Source organism: Quercus lobata, chromosome 11 (genome assembly GCF_001633185.2).
Source record: "Quercus lobata isolate SW786 chromosome 11, ValleyOak3.0 Primary Assembly, whole genome shotgun sequence".
NCBI classification, from domain to species: domain Eukaryota; kingdom Viridiplantae; phylum Streptophyta; class Magnoliopsida; order Fagales; family Fagaceae; genus Quercus; species Quercus lobata.
In genome coordinates this window covers 19,964,172-19,981,446 of record NC_044914.1, presented here as the reverse complement: position 1 = coordinate 19,981,446, position 17,275 = coordinate 19,964,172, and the positions used below count along the sequence as shown (strand labels likewise).

General features: G+C 31.6%; 1 protein-coding gene and 1 pseudogene across 2 annotated transcripts; both read left to right on the top strand.

Moving 5' to 3' along the window:
• The first annotated feature begins 1,543 nt into the window (after nucleotides 1–1,543).
• On the top strand, nucleotides 1,544–3,628 carry LOC115966544 (annotated as a pseudogene).
• A 7,776-nt stretch (nucleotides 3,629–11,404) lies between these two features.
• LOC115969585 lies at nucleotides 11,405–17,275 on the top strand. 2 transcript variants are annotated; one of them, XM_031089260.1, is made up of 5 exons: nucleotides 11,428–11,475; nucleotides 15,681–15,822; nucleotides 15,915–16,172; nucleotides 16,260–16,371; nucleotides 16,468–17,275. In XM_031089260.1, exons 2-5 carry the CDS (start codon nucleotides 15,806–15,808, stop codon nucleotides 16,867–16,869), a joined length of 789 nt encoding a protein of 262 aa, XP_030945120.1. In that variant the 5' UTR covers nucleotides 11,428–11,475; nucleotides 15,681–15,805; the 3' UTR covers nucleotides 16,870–17,275. The 2 variants fall into 2 exon arrangements, with proteins under 2 accessions (XP_030945121.1, XP_030945120.1); XM_031089261.1 differs by lacking the exon at nucleotides 15,681–15,822 and having other exon boundaries at nucleotides 11,405–11,475.

Sequence of the window (17,275 nt, the reverse complement as noted above, 5' to 3'; positions counted from 1 at the left end):
CAACCTTACTTAATATCTTTTTATTAGAAGTGAATTTTGACAAATTCACTATCGGATTATCTTCTTCTTATATATTCCATGCTTGCAAAATTTCTAGAAAATTGAAAATCAATAGCTATGTCATTAATAAATTTTTTAAATTGCAAGTTTTTGTAGTTTAAAATTATGCATAAAATATAAGTTTATAGATCATATAGTAAATAATATCCAATTGACACAAAATTTATTATGTGTATTAAAAGCGTAAAGAACTTGCAATCCAATTATTAAAATTTCAAAATATATAATAATGTTTATTTTATTAAGTAAGATTATAACATTAAGTTACAATCAATTTTATAGTTAAATTTTGTCTAAAATAAAATTACTTTTAATGGTGGGTTCATGCAAAACCACTTACACCTTGCATTCTCAACAAGTCATGTTTATAAAAAAAAAAAGTTGGAAAAAAATAATATATCAATGAAAAATGCATAAAACAATACTCTCAAAAATAAGATTATAATTTTTTAATCATTTTTTTCCCTCTCTTAGATGCAGACCAATATTTCAGGCTCAAGAATGATATAAGGAACACAAGCTATTAACTAGCCCATAATGTTCCAACTTGCCTATTAAGATGTGCAAAGCCTTATACACTTATAACAATGTTTATTTCTAACCAATGTGGGACACAAGGATTCTCAAAAAAAAGAAAAAAAGAAAAAATGTGGGACACAAAGCAAAGGTTAAGTGATTGAAACACATCTACTCCAACAGAAATATGGTACTTGGATACATTTGCCAAGTTTTTTGGGATGGAAGGAGAAAATAAGATGAGTGCAGTTGGTGATGTCCACAAGTACATTCACATTGAATCACTTCGGTGCTGATGCCCTTAAAAGAAAAGTCGCTTCCTCAAATTGAAGAAGTTGTTAACAAAGCCCTACAAACATGGTCAAGTCGGCTTTCAGTTGAAATAAAACATGCGGCTTCTGGAGTAATTTTCAACTTTCTCTTGATATAGACACATTTCCTCCACAGTGTACTAACCCTCAGGTTATGATATATCTATGTTTCTTCCATATTGCAGATGCTTTTTGATTTCAGTGCGAGCAGGGACGGATCTACGTTGGGGCAGAGGGGGGCCATTGCCCCCCCCCCCCCCCCCCCCCCCCCAAACACCACAACATTAAAAAAAAAAAAAAAACTAGTATAAAAAAATTAAGATTTGCCTTTATATATATATATATATATATATATTTGTCTCTTCACATCTAAAATATTTAGATATTGACCTACAAGAAAATAAATAAATAAATAAAATTCATGCCCCTTTAACTACAAAAACAAAATAAAAAAATAAATATGAACTAAACAAAAATCGCACACAAAATAAGAAACACTTATTTTGTATGTTATACTTTGTTGATATGTTTTATAATATGAAATGTTTAAGAAATACTTATTTTGTATGTAGTATTTTGTTGAATATGAAATAGATACTAGTTTTTATTTTCATAAATTTTTTTTTGGTTTTAAGCTTAGCCCCCCGTAGGTATGAATCCTGGTTCCGTCCCTGAGTGCGAGGATATTATTTAGTTATGATGCTGAAAAAATATCACAGATGAAAATGAGCGAGAAGTTCACTTATACCTTAGGAGGTTTCATGTCATTTCCCTTGAATATCCCTGACACTACATACTATAAATGTTTAAAGGTAATCAAAATAACAAGAAATGATCAACTTTCCGAAATATTATTTGTTTGAAAAAATTAGTCAGATACTTTAATTTTAAATTTTACTTTTCATTTACTAGGAGCAAAATGAAGCATTGAGCATGTTGAGGAAAACAGTAAAAGAGAAGATCATTTCAACTGAGAAAAGTACATAAGATTTGCTTGATCAAGCTATAGATGACATGGATAAGAAGAAGTTCTCGTCAGAAGACTTTCTCGTCAAAATGCTTTTTGAAATCTTATTTGCTAGATTTGAGTCTTCAGTAGCATTATCATTAACTTTGAAGTTAATTGCAGAGCATCCTGCAGTTTTACAAGAGTTGAAGGTATGTAAATGTAAAAGAACATTATTTTTAGCACACAATCTACATATATGTTATGTGTAAAGTAATGATGTAACTAACATTGATCGTGTATCATTTATTAGGATGAGCATGAGGCAATTCTTAAGAGCAGAGAGAATCCAAACTCCTTACTCACATGGAATATAAGTCGATGACTTTTACACTTCAAGTGGGTTCTACGATCTCTACATGTTCTGGTCTCTCTTGGAGGTGTTTGATGAATTCAATTAGCTTATTGAAAATAAAAATTTTGTTGTGTGGATTTATTGGTAATCAATGAAGCTCTTAATATGGGAATCCTAGGTTACTAGGAAAAGCACTGAAACATATTGAATTTGATGGTATGTTTTCAGACGCATATATTTGGTTCCATGTATTCATATTTATATCCAATTACTAAGTGTAAATGATTGGACAAGTGCATGCCTACAGGATATACAATTCCATTTGGTTGGGCCATTATGCTTGTAAATTCTGCTCTTCAATTTAAACCCAAACATATACAAGGATCCACTTGCTTTCAATCCTTGGCGTTGGAAGGTATGTGGTTACAACCTTATTAGAAGGAACGAATGATCCAACCAATATTATTGTTGTTTATTCAGGGAAATCCCCTTGACAACATTTTTTATTTATTTTTTATTTATTTATTTTTTTTTATAAATGGAACCAGGATCTTGACCCATTGGTTGTATCTAAGAATTTCGTGCCTTTTGGACGAGGAATTAGACAATGTGCAGGGGCGGAGTATACTAAAGCGTTCATGGCTACATTCCTCCATGTTTTGGTCACCAAATATAGGTAATTTGCTCCGTTTTATGATTTAAATTGTGCTATTGCCACAAAAGAAACTTTTTCTGCCATGGGATAAAAGAGACCTCTATTTGAAATTGATCTATTTCAAATTAAAAATAAATACACTAAATTTAAAGATTTAAAAAAAAAAAAAAATAGTTTGATAGTTGGAAGAAAATGGATTTGAACCCTAGACCTCTCTATTGGAAAGGCCAGAAAGTGCCAATTGAATTATAAGTTTCTTGTCAAATTTAAAGATTTATTTAGTGTCACATCATTCAAAAAAATTTCATACAATCTTAATTGTGATATGGATCTATAAATTTAAGATGCGACTAATATTTAATATCCCAGCACACGAACATGATCCTCTATATATATATATATATATATTAATTTTTTTATAGGTGGACAAAGGTCAAGGGAGGAACCATTGCTCGAAGTCCTATTCTGGGATTTACAAATGTCCTCCACATTAAATTCTCGATGAAGAGTAATTAAAAGACATTCTTATTTCATACAAAATAATGGATATTTCTATTTTGAAATATTTCACAAAAAATAATTGGACACTTATCCAAATGCTAGTACATTTTCCTTGTCTTATTGTATACGTATTGTAGGGCTTTGATTTAATTAAAAGACATTCTTATTTCATGCAAAATAATGGATATTTCTATATTGAAATCAGACGTTATGATTTCATAAAAAATAATTGGACACTTATCCAAATGCTAGTACATTTTCCTTGTCTTATTGTATACGTATTGTAGGGCTTTGATTGGGTCACTTCCAACAATATATCATTTATAAAATGTAGACATTGTGTGAAACATTATATATTTGAAAATGTGAAATAATAATCCACTTTACTTGATGCAAGCTCTGTCTCTCTAGAATGTGAAACAAAATCTACTATTATCAGTTAATGTTTTGTGAGGAAATATGTGCTACTTTTAAGCCACATCCTCTAGCCAAAAAAAAAAATGTAAAGGAAGTGAGTTTTTTTATATTTATTAACCTGTATTATAGCTAACTTAGTACAATTGGAAAAGTCTCCGATCTAATTATAAAGAATAATTATAATAGAATGGATGCTATAAGTCCTGATCCCATCATCTATATAAAGAATGTGAGGTATATTTTCATCTTAAATGAACCTAAGAAGCACATGCCATAAGTTGTAGCATATAGTCTATCATATTACAAATGAATAATGTGAGGGGATACAGCAAGCCAATTATACTTATGCCCCACACGGAAAAAAAAAAAATGAAAAAAAAAAAATTTAATTAAGTTGTTGGTTGGTTTAGGGTTATCTTTTAGAATTTTCAAGAATCTAGAGCAATCGATATTTGGTTGCAAATGGCTGAAAGAATGATTGCTTAGCTAAAGGACCTAAAGCATGACCAATAAACTAAATGATGAGTAGATTTTAAAATTCCACAAAATTGATGCTTTGAATTTAACAACTAAAACTATGTCGTGCCTTTATTTAACCTAACTAGTAGTAGTAGCAGCCAAGTTAGGAATTTTTTAAAGGGTGATTAATTGGCTGAGGTTATATAGGAATATGAAAAATGTTACAGTTAATAACTAATCTAAACAATAATCTATTTTGAAGACTCATGTTTCACTAACAAGGAAATAAAATTCATAAAAAACAAGGAAATAATATTTATAAAGTGAATTTTTTCTTTTTTAGGTAATTTCAACCTATAACATTTGCTCCTGATAATAGCTATTTATCATCAAGCTAAAATACTAATAAGTTTTTGATGTAGGTGGAGATTGAATTCTAAATCTTTTATTCAACTACTAAAAATTTTACTAGTTGAGCTAACTGGAACCCACAAAATTATAAATTGATTTAATTCTATGCATATACAGTAAAAATGTAATATCATTAAACATTATGTTATGTAGTTCACTAAGTGTCTGTTTGAAAATTTATTTCCAGTAGCTTATTTGCACCATGTTTATCAATGATATAGTTTTTAATGAATTTTATGTTAAATGTGTGACAAAAAACTAAAAGCTGGTTTATTACCAAAAACCTTCAAAGTTATATTATTTGTGAAAAAAAAAAAAAAAAAAAAACTGAGACAAAAGCAAAAAACAAATATGCAATTGGCAAACACACACTAAGTAGCAATCAGCCATCATTTTGCATAAACTATAAGCAATATTGTTGACATAAATATTTTCTTCATTAAATTTTATGAAACCCTAGCATCACTTTTGCTGATATATATATATATATATATATTTTTTTTTTTTTCCTGAAGAAATAATGGTAAACATGATGTGGGATAGAATATACATTTTTTTTTTTGGTGTTATTTATTGATTTGATATATATATATATATATATACTTTTTTAAATTTCAAAAATTTCTAAAATAGGGTTTTATTAATTTCCTTGTTTTAGAGAGTTTTTTTACTCAAATTTTAGTCATTATATGGTAGGGTTTTTTTTTTTTTTTTTTTTTTTTTTTTTTTTTTTTGAGGGTGATATGCTAGGGTATTTTAGTATATAAAAAAAATAAAAAATAAAAACTCTATGTGGCAATTGTGCAAAGAAATACAGTATGGTCTGCCTCCGCCACTAGCCAGTAGGTTGGGCTTCGGCGTTGAATGCTTATTACTTGTTTTGTATTATCATTTACAAACCTATTTAGTAGTTAGGCTTACAATAACGACAACCAATTCACTATATATCTATTCTCGGGCCAAAATGGGCATTTGTCCCTTTTGTCAAAACTTTCCAGCAAAATGCCTTCTGTCTGAAACTATATAGGGAAATGCTCATGTTTTGAAACTTGATTTTCTAAAAATCGAGTTATAGCAAACTAAAACTTCAAAAAAAAAAGAAAAAAAAAATTTGTGGAACTCAAGTTTGTTGAAAATATTCAAGTAGAGCTCGAGTTCCATGAACTTGAGTTCTTTGAATGGAACTCGAGTTCCAAAAAAAAAAAAAAAAAAAAAAATTCTAAGTTCAATTTCACTATAACTCAATTGGTCCAAAATTGAGTTTTACAATTGAAACTCGATTTTTAAAACTCGATTTTCTAAAAATCGAGTTCCAAAATAAGGATATATCCTTAAATAGTTTCAAACAGGAAACATTTTACTAGAAAGTTTGTAAGAAAAGGATAAAACCCCATTTTGGCCCCTATTCTCGTATTCTACTACCAAATCTAGAAGCAAAAAAGATTTTTAAGATACAACCAAATATACTCTATCCATTTCATTTGAAATGGAGAGAATCAATTGTTGAGTTAAAAAAATAAAAAAGTTTTGGTGCTTTCAAATCTCTACACCATTATTGGCTCATTTCGTTTGTGGACCTTTTCAAACATTCCCGTTTCATCAATTTTCCCTTTGAGTATCATCACAATTGATGTTTTGGTAAACTTAAACTACATGGATTCAAAACTGGTTGTATCTATTAAATTGCGGAGCTAGGATTTGAGTTTTTTTTTTTTTTTTTTGGGGGGGGTAAAATTTATATATGATATACGCACTTACACAAATTTATGTGAATATATAATATTTGAGACTAATTTGAAAAATTAAAAGCTATTCATTTAAACTAAGTGATATTTAATGTAATTATACCAAAAAAAAAAAAAAATCTACAAACAAAAAAAGCTTATTCATAATATTGTATTTATCTATTGAGATATTTCTAACATGAGTGATCTATTTTTTTTTTTTTAATTTCTTTTAGAGCCAAAACTCAAGTTATGAATGAAACTATCAGTAGTTAGATAGATACTGAGTGCAATATATGTGAATTTCTATTATTTTGCGTAATGTGTTCCCATAAAATGTTCAAATTATAATATGGTAGGGATAAGCTAAAAAAATTTCAATGCAACACATGCTAGTGGAGGACATAAGATTCCTCAATAGTTCATTTAGAAGTTATATTCTGTTTCAAGATTAAAGAAACAAAGTGGCATTTAAAAAACCCAAAAACAAAAAGTAGGCAGAGATATTTAATAGCTAAAGGTATTTTTTGGGTAGGCCAGAGGGAGTAACTGCCCTCCCTCAACCCTCTTGGCTCTGCCCTTGTAATCTATCAAAAAAAAAAAAAAAACTATTTATTTCACAGTTGATGTTTTGGTAAACTTTTATGATTATATTTCTTCACCGACATAGCTACAACTATACGATTGTAGCACTTGATTTGTTTTTCGACAACAAAGAGAATGATGAAACTCGATTATCAAGGCGATCTCCTTAAAATATTGAGTAAACTTTCACTACATTTTTGGACCTCAGAAGAAGATTAGTTGTCCCCAACAACTAATAAGTTATTCATAACACACTAGAACATTTTAAAGTTTTTTACTATGCATCGCAAAATAGATTCATGCTAACAACACAACCCAACTTTAGAGTCCAACATGAGGAACACAACTTAAGTCTTCAACGTCTCACATAGGAATTACACCACATACACACAACTAGTGAAGTCGTAATAAAATAACTTAGTAAAAGCCACTATCACAATGTCGTACTTTTCCAATCATTTTCCTCTTTTCAGTCGTGTCAGTTCATCAACATTATCATCCCTCATAACATGAGCTATCACTTCATTCAGCATGTTAGCACTCAAGTTTGCAATCCTCCTTACATGGTCACGCTCCTCAACGGCAACATCTAACTGATACTTCAAAAAATTGTTCCTAATGTCTCTGTTGACATCTAACTGATACTTCAAAAAATTGTTCCTAATGTCTCTGTTGCAATAACTAGTTCCTTCGCTTTTAGACGTCCTCAATGGACTTGATGTGGACACATGTTAGGAGATGTCTATGATGGGGAAGCACTATTTTGCATGTTCGTAAAATTAGGATGCAAAAACTTCCTATATGCGGATTCTACATCCCTTCTATCTTTATATGACTAGTGTTTGACGTTTGGAAATTTATGAACTTGTCTACTTACTTCTGGCCAACTGTTGTACACGTCAGGAACATGACCAATGGAGACAACGTAGTATTTGCCACCCTAAAGAGGATAGTACAATGGCGTACTATATTAGAAGCGCATACAATGAGGCAGTGATTAGTACATAATAATAAATAAATAAAATTTTGTTTATATAGGTACGTACCATTTAGCAGTCATTTTATAATTGACGATGAAGTCAATCTACGAACACGTGATGCTGGACTACACCACCTCGACGTTGCTTCTACTAAACCCTGGGAAGCGTTTACCTAAATCAAATTGTACAAATTTCAATGGCTCAAGCACATCAATTTTATAGGAAAGCCAGGAGTTGCAATTAAATAAGCATTCCATTGAAAGACATAAAAGCAATGCCAGGGATTTGTGCAAAATTCATCAATATTTGCAGACAATATTATAAACACATCAAGCTTAGAGTAATTAGTAGTGTAAGAAATACTTGACCGTCTTTGAAATACGCAATTCTTACGGAATGAGGGGAGGAAATACCTGAATGTCTTACCTTGTGAAAGGTCTTTACAAAATCTAAAAAACTGGAATGGAGTATTGATGGTAAGATCAGTTATATAGTGGGATACTCTGAGATAATGCAAATGTAACTTGATTTTGTAAAAATCGAGTTACGTGTGTTGAAAAACTTGGTTTTTTAGACATTTAGTTTCAATCATTACTTCACTGGTCTGACAACTCACTACAAAAAACACGCTCTGAAATCGCGTTTTTAGAAAACGCGGCTCCACCCCTGGTCCTATAGCCGCGTTTATTAAACACGGCTATAGACCAGGGATGGAGCCGCGTTTTCCCCAGGTCAGGCTGCGTTTAGCTCCTAGGACTGTAACCGTGTTTTTAAAAAACTCGGCTTCAGTCCCGTCTGGGTTTTTTTTTTTTAAAGTATGTCTTGAGCTGCGTTTAAAAGACGTAGCTTCAAAAATGCTTCAAATACACTTTACAAGTCTAGAGCTGCATTTAAAATGCAGCTTAGACATTTAGCTTAAGCTGTGTTTAAAAAACGTAGCTTCTACATGTTTGGAGCTGCATTTCTTTAAACGCGGCTTCAACTTTCAGTATAAATAACAAAAAAAAAAAAAAAATCCCTCATCGAAACACAAAAATATCCTAACTCCACAAATTAACACTCGCTCTCAGATCGACCACTCTTATCAATCGCAGACAACTCTCACTGATCTAACACACTACCCTCACCGATCGTAGATCCCCTCACCGATCGCAGACAACTCTCACCGATCCAACACACTCCCCTCACCGATTGCAGATCCCCTCACCTATCGCAGACAACTCTTACCGATCCAACACACTCCCCTCACCGATCTCAGACAACTCTCACTGATCCAACATACTCCCCTCACCGATCTTAGACCACTCTCACCGATCTTAAGCTACCTCACTTCCACCCTATGTGAATCCCCTTCCTCCCTCCGCTCTTCCTCCTCTCCATTCCCTTCTCATCGATCGGTGGCACACACACACTCTCGCAAGGCCGACTAACAGTAAGTTTTTTAAAATTGTTTGTTTTGATTTCTGTTTTAGGGTTCCTATTTTTGGTTTAGGGTTTTGACCGTCGATCTAGAGTTTTGATTTTGGGTATAAATGTTCAATTTAGATATTTGGTTTTAGATTTGGATTCAAAAAGTACGGCTAAGGAAATCTAATTTTAATTTGTGACTTTCTTTTCAATTCCTTTTCAATTTTTTAACACTGGTTGCGATCCACAAATAGAGAAAGCAAAGTAATAAACCTTGCGATACAGAGATGAGAAGGAGACAACATTGAGAGAACTATGACCGGTAAGTTTTTCTATATGCTATTCAATTTGGTTGGATTGATTTTTATTTAGGTAGTTGGGTAACAATAGGTTTTCATTTGATTTTTTGAAATTTGGGAATGGCGAAGGAGAGAGTTCTCCGTAGAGAATGCTTGAACGAATAGCCTTTACAAACAGCTCCAAATCCCCCTTGTCCAAGCTTGTTTGCATCAGACCTATTTTTTTGTAGTGAGAACACGTGCAAGTTGAATGTTTCACTTTTCAGTTGAAATTTACTTCTTGTCCTTCCATGGCCAAGGGTAGAGAAAAGGCCAGTGGTTCCACAACTAGAGACGGCAAACCGCCTTCGTTAGGTAGCTCAATAGACTCTGAATAGGTGTCCAAAACCCAATCCTCCACAAGTACTTCATTCCCATCAAACTGAGCTAATGACACCTCCAAGACGTCTGAAGACTTTGTTGATCTTTGGAATAGAAAAGAGTGTAAACTCTCATGGGATGTCAATTAAGAAAAGGATCAATTTTTTTTAGAGAATAATTAGAACAATAGTTTCCTAGAATGCCTCTTGATTGGTGTATTACTTCCTTATTTATGGGTTGAATAATTTTTATATATATTAGGGCATTTACAATGAAAATGCTCATTGTACATTCAACATTTTTTACTAACTTTATAAAGCTTTCACTTCTGTATAATGTATGACATATTTAGTTAAACATGAAAGATCAAAACTTAATGTTAGAGTTGATAACATCTTGGACTTGAGAACTCAATGTTAGAGTTGATAATTTGGGATAAACACAAGGTGTCAAAACTACAAACAAATATCTTTGTGAGCTCATAGTTTTCTTGAAATAAACTTTATTCTATAGATCATAAAGTAAATAATAAGATGACATTTGGTGTGCATTTTTTTTTTATTTTAAGATAACCCTCCTATAATTAAAAAAAATAAAAAAAAGGACAATCTGTAATTTAAAAATAGAATTTTCAAATATTAATGTAATAAAAAGTTATTTAGTAGTATAATGTTACAAAGAGTGAAAGAGTTACATTAAGTATAACTTCATCATGACCTAACATAAAATATTAATTATTTAACTCTTTTGCATTGTGCATATGTGTGTAACCGTGTATCTTTATATTTATATGTAAAAAAATTATTCAAAATATATATATCCTTAAGAAAATGGAGAAATTATTCAATATTTTGACTAGTGTATAATAAAAGTAAGGTTATAATACAAAATTCAGCCTCTAAATTTCACCATAATTCATTTCAATTCTCTAAAATTTTTTTTTCTTCAAATCAATCCTTTAAGACTCAATTTTATTTAATTAATATCTCTTCATCAACTTTTGTTAAGTGTTGTGGTTAATTGTCAAAATTTTTAATTTTTTCTTAATAGTTTGTGAAAATTATAAAAATCCAATTAATGATTGAAAATTTATAAATAAATTTTAACGGAGCCCTTGTTCTGATATAATTTGAGAGAGGAAAAACTGGTTCATTAGCTCTAAGCTCTATTTTTTATCTGCTTGTACAACCCATCACAGTCATAAAGAACTTCTTCCAAAGCAAGCAAAGGTGTTTAACACTGTAGAAATGCGTTAATACTTTTCCATTCTTGATTAAATTCACCTTTCTCTTTTTTCTATATATGTCTCTAAGCATTGGAAATAAAGGAGAAACTATCAGTTTTTTGTTACTTCTATTCAAAATCCATGAAGTCCTTTTAAAATTTCTTGTCCTCCTTATAAAATATTTTTTCATTGTAGATCTTCTACTTGGCTCTTAACGACAACTAATTCAGTGTAGCTGGGGCAGGGACTCAACTATATATTCAGGTTTGCTTGCTGATTTTAACTTGAAATTATCATCATCATTATTGTAAACTTTCTGTGATATTTAGGGCTTCTTTTTTTAAAACAGTCTTTGTGTGTTCACATATTTGACATTATGTCTGGAATCTTTATCAAGTTTTAAACTATTACTTACATTTATACAGTCGTATAAATCTAGGAAGTAACAATTAAAAAGCACTTCAAAGACCAGTGGGCATTCAAATTTTATTATCTGGAAAAAAAAAAAAAAATGATACCCATGCATTTTGTCTCAATTTGTGGCCTTGAAATAGACAAATTATAGGAAAGGATTGAAAAATCCGCGGCTAGCGCCTTGATGAAGGCTAAAGTTGACCTTGCAATGAAATGTGTAATCCAAACTCATTAGCTGTTACATTAGAGCAAAGATTTAGTATTGATTATATATTGATCATGATTAGTATTTCTAGTTCCATATGCGAGTTACTCTAACACTCAACACCTCCTGTTTTTGAACCATGGAAATTAGATTATATATGAATCTTTGCATTAAGTTTCCTTTTGATAATGCGCTTTCAAATTACACATTTTTAAATACGGCTTCCTTAAAATATATTTTTTTAAGTACAACTTTTTCAAACAATTTCATTTCCATTAAAGAGGATGACGTGTCATAAAATCTTGAACTATTAACTTATTGATCAATTCAAGCACAGTTATGTAATTGATAAATTGTGATAAGTTAGTGCCTCATCAAACTTCATGGGCCAGACTTTTTTTTTATATATACTAATTATATTATTGATGAATTTAATTCATTTAAAAAAAAATCTATGAGGATATATAATTTTTAAAGTTCACTTTACTTAATACTTTATTTGGTTTGGGGATAGAAAAATGAAGGGATAGAAAATAATGTATATATAAATTTACTCTCATGATAGAAAATAATATAGATAGTTTATAACTTTTTTATAAAGGAAAAAAAAATGTTTTGTTGAAATAAAAAAAATATATACAAAACAAAATAAACAAAAAACCGAAACATTGAATAATGAAGGAGAAAAAAAGAAAAGAAAAAGAATAACGTCACTTTAGTTTAAGGGGTGGAGGAAGGGGTAGATGGGTAATTTTCATCCAACCCTTTCTCTTCCCCATTTTCTCCCCAATTTGGGGAGGCTAAAAAGTGGTGGGTCTAGGCAGAAAAAAGTAGGATCCCACCATTTTCTCCCCCCAAAATCACTCCAACCAAACACCCCTCTCACGTAAACTCTGTTATATACCTAACTGTAGCACTTAATATTGTCAAGCAGACGTTGTTTTAAATTTCTGTATACACTAGTTGGTAATCCGTATAATACATAGAAAAGTTTACCATAATATTTCTTTTAATTAAGGTAGTTATTAATCAATAAATGTAAAGGAACAACATAATTCACAATTATCTAATGTCGAAAGTTATTATTCGTAGGTAATAAAGTAGTGTCCATGGTATATTCTCAGCCTTTATATTTGCATCCCTGAGAAAAGACTGAATCATTTCCATTTCACGTGTAATACTTGTAACGTCTTCATGAACACCCTTAAGCAAATTTGCTTCTTTGATTAACAATGGAATCAAATTTTCAATAACTAGGCTTACAGCACTTTCTGCCATTTTCCCTTCGTTCTTGAAACACTGCCCATAGTTAATTGCATATAAACCAATAAGTTACCAATGTTACAGAAATAAAATCATATTCAACAGTAAATGGGGGAAAATTGGCTTTGTTTCACAATTAATATTACCTTGTGAGCAGGAAGGTCAAGGTCCTTGCTTTCAATAGCTGTCCAAATTTGGTGCTCACTAGTGCAAGACCACACCTGCAATAAAATCAAAGAATTGTTGCCTCAAGCTAGCAAACTACTTTTATAACAATAAATCAATACGAAACGCAAACATTACACACGAAAATATATGTCAAATGATTGTTGGAAGCTAAATGGTCCACTTCTTCGTATGCTTTGAACTGAAACCCAGATTCTTTGTAATGGGCAAAGAAATGTATATCATTATAAACAGTGGTACTTTCAAGAAATATCTTCTTTCTCATGTTAATTTAGATGTTCTGAACCTGCTAGGAGCCTTGTAATATCTTTCTTTTTTTTTTTTTTTTTTTTTTGTGTGTGCGAGTGGTGGCCGCCGGGGGGTGGCGTGGGGCGGGGGTGGCTAAGTTAAGGGTAAGTGCCCCCTACATCTTTATAGCAATACAAGTTTTGGCCACGTTGGTTGTGCATGTAAATTGCAAGATGTAAAGGCGTGTGTATATATATATATATATACTTCTAAATCAATATAAAAAAAAAAAAGAAAAGTCAAATCAAAGAATTTAAAAAAAAAATTATTGATCTGTTTAAAGAAGAGTAAAATTTTTAATCAGAATTTGTGTAGAGTTGGTTTTTTTTTTTTTTTTTTTGGGTTAAAAGTATGACTTCTAATTAGTTTTACTTAGCATATAAAAAATCATATATATCTATACACACACATATATCTGCATGTGCAAAAGAAAAAAAAAACTTTGTTATTAAAAAAATCTTCATGGGTTATAAAAATAATATAAACTAAATTTCTTTTGAATTTCTAGAATTTCTTGGTAGTTTAATGTTTATAGGAGCAGTATTTTTTAAACTTTTTGAATTTCTAAAATAGATTTTTACGTAGAGTTGTTAGTTAATTCAAAGACTTATAGTGTGCTGCATTATATAAAGAGGAAAACTGAAAAAAAAATTAAAAAAAAATAAAAAATAGAGTGTCCACTTGGCGCAAACACACACCTATAGAATAGAATTCTAATTATATAGTATATTATATATTTTTTGTTAGCTCAGCCATTGTGAAATTTATTATGAAAACTATTGTATTTGTGGCATTACTTAGTTGTCAATAGATATTAGACACTTATTATGGTTGTTTTTGCATATGAAATTATATATTCAAAGAAAATATAATGTACTTAGATTTTAATAAAGGGTTTAAATATAAAGTAGAATTTGAATTCAATTAAATATATATATATATATATATATCAAAATAATGATGTGCAAAAATTTTGAGGTCACAAAAGCTTATGTGGTACAATAATATGAGGTCAACCAAAGTCAAACAATAGTGTGTGTGGAGAGAGAGAGAGAGAGAGAGAGAGAATTCTATGAAAATCATCTTATTTAATAATTTTAAAAAAGTATATCGAAACCACTAAAAAGTACATGACATGATGTTCAGAAAGTAGTTGGTAAAAAAAAAAAGTTTTAAATACTTTTCAAATTGCTCAAGTCCATTCCGTTTTTCCCTTCTTTTTTTTTTTGGTTCTATTTTTTTTTTTTTCCTTCTCTTCCGTTTTCAAATTTTCTCATCTTTACCACTTTGGAGTTTATTTTATTTTATTTTATTGTTTAAAATCTATCATCCAAATAAAAGTTTTAAAAAATGGCCGCAAATTCTGTTACATGAGACATAGGCGATGGTTGGGTAGTGACCACGAATTTCAGAAAGAAGATACTTTATTTGATGGATTTACTGATATGCAAGTGGTTCCTGTGCCACCAATTGCGTCAGACATAATTGTGGACACTGAAACTTTATTTACACGTTGTCTGGGAAAGAAATGTCAAGAAAAATACAACAAAAGAAAGAGAGGTAAGGCAAACCAGTGTGTTTGGAAGAAGAGAAGTATTTTTTTCACATTGACTTATTGGAAGGATCACAAGTTGCGACACAATCTTGATGTGATGCGTATAGAGAAGAATGTGATGGACAATATACTTGGCACTTTGCTAAACGTCAAGGACTGGACAAAGGACAATTACAAGGGACGCCTTGACTTGGCGAAAATGGGAATAAGGAGAGAACTCCACCTACAGTGAAAAGGTGATGATAAGTATATGATATCGCCTGCGTGTTTTCATATGATTGCATTGGAGAAAGATGGTTTCTTACAAGTTTTGCGAGACGTAAAAGTGCCCGATGGATATGCTTCCAACATCTCCTGTCGTGTCAACCTCAAAGAACGTAAGATTTCTGGTTTAAAGAGTCACGATAATCACATCTTGATGCAACAACTCTTTCCAATTGCTTTATGAGGATCTTTGCCATCACACGTTATTAGGCCTTTGATAAAGTTAGCTTGTTTCTTTAGGAAAATTTGTTTGAAAACCCTTAACAGTATTTGATATTGCGAGTGCTGAGGCAGACATTGCAGTGACGTTGTCTGAATTGGAAAAGATATTTCCTTCGTCTTTCTTCACTGTGATGGTACATTTGGTCATGCACTTAGCTACTGAAGCCAAGATTGGTGGTCCAGTTTAGTACCGTTGGATGTACCCAATTGAGAGGTAAGTTATAGGTAATACATGTACAGTATGAGGTTTCATGTGTGCTTTGTAATAGCTAGTGTCAATTACTAACCTTGTCATGCGCATTATAGGTACCTCTCACGCCTTAAGTCTTACGTAAGAAATAGGGCTGCTCCAGAAGGGTGTATTGCCGAAGGATACATAGTGGAGGAATGTTTAACGTTTTGTTCACGGTATATGGAAGGAATTGAAACTATATTCTCACGACCCACAAGGACGATGGAGGAGTCAACAGGGGCAGTTTCAAGTGTGGCACTAGACAATAGGGAGTTGACCCAAGCTCATCCCTATGTGCTATTCAATTCCGAGAACATTTACCAGTTTCGTGAGTAAGTACTATGGACATCAATATAATTGCACGACAATCCAATGTGTGCTACGTGTATTAATACTAATACAATTTCCATCTTATGTAGGATGCACAAATGTTTGACGAAGGACGAACTTCAAAAGGGCCACTGTCGTATATCCAATGCTACTATTTATAAGCACCACATGGAGAACTTTTGTGGCTGGTTTAGATCTCACGTACGTGTCATATATTCAACTTCTTAACCTTGCAACTTTCCCATAAGTAGAATGACGGTACTAACTAGACTCAGTTAATTTGTTTGATTATATTAGGTGATGTCAATGACTGCTACTGATAGGGAAAGAACTGGACTTACTGATACACTTGCCACGCTTTCCAAAGGGCCATATACTTCAGTAAATCGGCTGAAACATTATGTCATAAATGGGTTAAAATTTAGGAGTTCAAATATCGAGGGAAATAGAAAAACACAAAATAGTGGAGTTAGTGTTGCCACTGAAGGTGGCAATACGTACTATGGTGTGTTGACAAACATTATTGAGTTGAATTATTCTGGCAATATCAAACATGTGTTATTCAAGTGTAAATGGGTTGATGATCAAAATAGGAGGGGATATAAGACTGATGAATTTGGGTTTCCTATGGTGAATTTTACTCATTCCGTACATGGTAGGGAGGAAATGGTGCATGAACCATATGTGTTGGCATCTTAAGCTACACAAGTTTTTTATGTTGAAAATAAAAGACAAAAAGATTGGTATGTCGTCGTTAAAATGAAAGCCAGAGATGTATTTGATGCAAGTATTGGGCCCTATTGTGATGAGGATGACACAGATGAGTTTCTTGAGAACATCCCGTACTCTCTCACTAGTCCTGATGTTGGTAGGGATGACCTTCGTTGGGGTCAAGATGATGTGGAAGGAATGAAAATTGATGCCTCTATCATTGGCCAAAGAGATCTTCATGAAATGGACGACTTGGATGAGTGTGAGTTCATTGATGATGACTTCAACGATGAAGATGACAACGAAGTCGATTACAGTGATGATGAGTAGTGTAATAGGATACTGCTGTGGTATGTGTAATTGTGTTATAGTTACTATTGAAATTATAAGTTCT

Coding starts and splice junctions, on each gene's coding strand:
- LOC115969585 (XM_031089260.1), top strand. Junction 16,173..16,259: donor AACATTTACCAGTTTCGTGA/GTAAGTACTATG, acceptor CATCTTATGTAG/GATGCACAAATGTTTGACGA. Junction 16,372..16,467: donor GTGGCTGGTTTAGATCTCAC/GTACGTGTCATA, acceptor TGATTATATTAG/GTGATGTCAATGACTGCTAC.